Source organism: Limulus polyphemus, unplaced genomic scaffold (genome assembly GCF_000517525.1).
Source record: "Limulus polyphemus unplaced genomic scaffold, Limulus_polyphemus-2.1.2 Scaffold4552, whole genome shotgun sequence".
NCBI classification, from domain to species: domain Eukaryota; kingdom Metazoa; phylum Arthropoda; class Merostomata; order Xiphosura; family Limulidae; genus Limulus; species Limulus polyphemus.
The window spans coordinates 66,724-71,729 of record NW_013670162.1 but is presented as its reverse complement, the minus strand read 5'-3'; the positions used below and the strand labels follow the sequence as shown (position 1 = coordinate 71,729).

The 5,006-nt window shown below is 31.9% G+C and overlaps 1 protein-coding gene across 2 annotated transcripts in view; it reads right to left on the bottom strand.

Moving 5' to 3' along the window:
- Window positions 1–6: 6 nt before the first annotated feature.
- The window catches only part of LOC106471335 (WD repeat and SOCS box-containing protein 1-like), a 28,632-nt gene continuing 23,632 nt past the window's right edge, over window positions 7–5,006 (bottom strand). For both annotated transcript variants that reach the window (XM_022399949.1, XM_013931935.2), the window contains exons 9-10: window positions 4,871–4,981; window positions 7–842 (exon numbers count right to left, since the gene is read on the bottom strand). In XM_022399949.1, the coding sequence (XP_022255657.1) occupies window positions 791–842; window positions 4,871–4,981 (163 nt within the window). In that variant the 3' untranslated portion in view covers window positions 7–790. The remainder of the gene's footprint in view (window positions 843–4,870; window positions 4,982–5,006) is intronic.

The window sequence follows — 5,006 nt, the reverse complement described above, 5'->3', positions numbered from 1 at the left end:
CAAAAGTTCCAACTTATCGAGCAACAAAACAGTTTACAATTAAAAAAGAAAAGAAAAAAAATTTATGAAAAATTTATCACAATGAAATTTTAATAACTGGAACAAAAAAAGTAAACCGATTTCAACTTATCCTCATGCAAGATTTTATGAAAGTTTTAAATAATACAAAGGATATGCAAGGTTTTAACAGAAGACATTGGAACCTGGAAAGAGAAACACCATTAAACAGACATTTGAATCGAACCTTACTACCTTGCTGATGGCAGCAGCGAAATCAGTCACGATAAAACCATATATATACACTTTTACTGATAATAAACCTTAAATTAGAAAGGGAACGATTTGGTGAAAAAGAGGAAATTCAATGAGTTTGACGTCTGTAAAATCAGTTTGTCCAGGCGAGATAGTTGCAAAGAAAAATCGCAACGATTGGCAGTTTATCATGTAAAAGTTCACAGGTTATTTCAATTATAATAATTCAATATATATATTTAGAATAAGTTCTTTTGAAGTAAAATTAAACACAATATTTTTGAGTAGTACTTCATAAACGGTATTACTGAACAATGAAATGAAGATTTAATTCTACCAATTTTTCTAGTTTATAAAAAATACTGATGAATGAATATACTATTAGCACACATATAATATAAATTGGTTTGTTCCCAGTAAAGACCGAGAGACAAACCTCTCTGCCCACCAACTTCAGCACACTGCGAGCTGAAGGGGAAGGGCTCTCGTGCCGGCCGAGAAGATGAACCAACGTTAGGCCTAGACCACAATCGCCACCTTACACGATGAATACTTTATCATCTTCTCCTCCATTCAATGTGAGGCCTCCACTGCAAATGGAAAGGATGATAGAGGGACAGGAAATGGACAGCATGTAGTGTGCTGCGATTAAGAGCAATGATTTTTTTTTCCTCTTTAGAACAAAAACCGAAATTGGGAAACAATTTAGTTGTATTTTAAAATACCTTCAACCAATTAAATTGTTTTCTCATATTTCAGGGGATTAAATAGTCTGAGCAACATGGAGTGCAGTGGCAGCACGTCTGATAAAATACCATTTTGAACATAGTTTCTTTATAAATAATAAAAAAGCCAAAGAACTTTGCACTTGTTATTATTTTGCTATTTTATCAAAAAACATGATAATATTTTAGCTTTGTTTTATAATTTTATCTCTTGTTAAAATCTTCAAGATGTTAACCCGGCTTCGAAATAAAAGAACAAGTCAGTTGTTATGGATACCAGATGTTCATGTGCACTATAAAACAACTTGGTTAACGATTCACTGAAAACATCGGACACCTAATTCTTAACCTGTTCAATGAATATTACAGGAGCATTTTATCTTGTTGTTAGTTAACCTGACTCTCAATCTGTTCGATAAATATTAAGGGAGTGTCATATTTGATTATTCAACTATTTCACGAACAGAAGAGATAACTCAACTGTAACAGCCAATGATCACAGTGAAACTAGCATTAAAGACATTTAGCTAAAACTCTCATAATATAGAAGTTACATAATAAATTTTCCGTTCAGAGAACCTTTAAAAAAGAAACTGGTTAAATTTTAAGAAAGTTCTCTTTCAATACAAGTATCAAAATAAAATTATTTAAAAAGAAATGGTATTTTATCAGAAGCCGACACTTTTAATGAATGTAAGTCAGGAAATAAATATAATTTTTATGATTATTACATCCACACACACATATGACAAGAGTCTTGGAAATAAATGCTGTTCTGTAAAAAGTCTATTGAATTCACTGATCATTTTTTTTTTCTTCTTCTTTTTATGAATAAAATTCATTTTATCAAATGATTGTCCCTAAATAAATTAAATTCATTTTCAAAATAGTTTTATTTCATAGGTGGCTTATTTCATAAAAACAAATTTCCTAACACAATTGAAATTAGTTTTAAATTTTTTTTTAGTTCCACATAACAGTATATATATATATATATAATAAAAAACAAAAACTTTAGAATATATGCAAGTCACAAAGTGCTGTACAGATTGATATTACTACAAACATTATTTCTTACGACAGAAGTATAACAAAAATAACACTTGATACCAGTTGTCTTGCATTACCTATTAAATGTAATTTAACACAAAAAGGTCATTAAAATTTACTTACGATGAGCTCAGTACGGATTCATATTTTAGTACAATGTAATCTTAAGCCTTTATTGTTACTATACTGTATGTTCAATTCTATTTAGGCAAACATTCTTGTCTGTAACTAAAATTATGCAGAGCACCATTGTCGATAGTCGAGGGTTTTATCCATTCTAAAAATAAAATAAACCTTACTCCATGCTGCTCAAACAGGGTAGACTAAAAGAGAGCTGACAGACGTTGATTGAGGAGGATAGAATTATATAACACGTAATTCAAAAGCTGTACCATACTTTTCTACTCCACAAGCTAAGCACCGACAACGTTGAAAAATTACATCTAATCAAGAGCCTCACTACAGTGATTTTTATTGTTTATTTGCTGTTCGAACCATAACGGTTGATATCAGATTCCTTAAAATATTTACTGTAGGCTCAAAAATTATTTCATTTTATCAATGGCGGATAATATTAATGAACAGGATAACACAATAACACAAAGTGAATGAATGAATGTGTATTTTCTCCGATAAGAAATTCTTTGGATATTTCTCTCCTGCTTTAATGGCTCATTGAGGCTCTTCAATTCAGAAAATAAAAATTCATTCTACATAGAACTTAACATCCAAAAGTAAACTCTTACAAACACTGAACTTTAAATTTTTTTATATATATTTACAAGTTAAAAAATAAAAGCAAAATAAATCAACATTTTCTTGCATAAAAAACAAAAAAAAACAAATTGTGATTTGTAATGGCTTAGTTGGACAAAATTAACTATTAGCTACTTCCAGAACTTAGCAAGAAGAGGAGAAAAGGCTAGGTACAGCTAACAAAAAGCATACGGAGAGGAATCTTTTCCACAGTGTGTTGTTTTAGCATCCACCTAATACGTGTCCTAGGTATCAGAAGTGCCGTTACATTTCTTTTTAGCATCATCAGAAGAATATTTTAGGGGAAGTTACGAATTGCAGGAGTTATAACATTTAGCATGTCATAAAAAGAACAGTGACAAAGTAACTGGAGATCCGCCAGAAATTAAAACACTTAATGATGATGTTGGTGGATGCCAAATACAAAAAAAACAAAAAAACACACAAACTTCAATAGAATCAACTACTCAGCTGATTCAGAAATATTTTTAATTACAATGGAAAAGTTAGTCTTTTCATTACAATAACACACATTTTTCCAAACTTACCTACTTATGCAAAATGATGACAAAATATAACAAAATCTACACTAACCCATATTAACCCTACATGCAAGGGGTTTGTCCTTTTGGAGAATTAAGGTGTATTATAATTCCAAACTTACTACACCAACCTTTATGAAATTTGGCAAGCTTTCAGTAAACATGAAAGTGTCGTACATGAAATATCATGATTTTTTAATGAAATATTTTCACTAAAGATTTGTCTATAAATTTATGAAGTCAATCTGACTCGGACTAGTCTGAGTGCAAGGTGATTTAGTGTTACTAATTTAGCAGTGCAAGACTAGAGGGAAAGCAGTTAGTCACCACCACCCACCGCCAACTCTTGGGCTACTCTTTTACCAACGAATAGTGGAACTGACCGTCACATTATAACGTCTCAACGGCTGAAAGGGCGAGCATGTTTGGTGTGACGGGGATTCGAACCTTCGACCCGCAGATTGTGAGTCGAGCACCCTAACCACCTGGTCATGCCGGGCCCCGCTCAAGTTAACTCCTGTACATACATAAGGAATATTCTTAATCCTCCCCCCCCTCCCCATTTGAGTTTCCTAATCTAAACTAAGAAGTTTCTAAATTTACAATTCAGTTACTTTTACAACAGTAAGTAGAAGATATATTAAAAACAAGATATTTAGTACTTATATGTAGGATCTTGCACTCAATATCTGATCAGAATTTAACTCCACATTTTCGAAGGGTTTTTTTTCCCCATAGTACATAAAAATTGTTTTTTAGATTCAAGTATGTAATTTAGAACATATAATATTAACATGAAAAAGAAACACAATGTTATAAAACTATCATGATTTCAACAGCTTTCTAACTAAGCTATAAGTGGGTCATAATAATTGGGTTAGCTGGTCAAGGTGATATTGGCAATAGCCACAAAGAAAGTGTATGCCAAGTAATTCAAAAATTATCAGAATGATATAGCCTTAAGGAATTCAGTACGTAATTTTTTTTATTTATTATAAATAATCAAATAACAACTGTGACAAAGAACAGATATTCTTTATGAGAATGACATTTTATAGGAGAGTAGCATGTGGGTTTGACTTGCTAGTTTATATCCCAGTAAAATAAGAATACTGGCGACTATAAAGTCTACAGCATGTCTTAGTAATACCTATGGTACGAGTACAATTTACAACAAACTCGGGAGATCATGTAGGGGGGGGGGGGGGGTAAAAAGAATATCTAAAAAGTGGCAGTTTGGAGAAAAGAAGTCACTAGATACAGAGAAGTGGAGATTGAGAATTTATTTAATATTAGAATTTGAATTAAAAACTATGTTTTGATGCCAAGTTTACCAATATACGTTGATAATAGAGTTGATTCAACTCTAAAAAGGGTCGTGACTCCCACCGATGCACATAGGGTTAAATAAGAAGATAATATAAAACAAGAAACTTGCAAACAGCTGTTTAAAACATTTTTCAGCCTCATTGCAGGAATTAGTATTTTACAAAATACAAAACATACAATCAATATACGAATCAGAGTTTAGCAAACACTGCTTACCCAACAGCCAAAACCCGTCCAGATGGGGAATATGTGCAGCACAGTGCCTCCTCTACTGACCCAACAGCTACAGGGTCATCATGTGATAAAATGTCCCAAAATCGTACATAACTATCATTAAAAAAAAAAAAAAAAA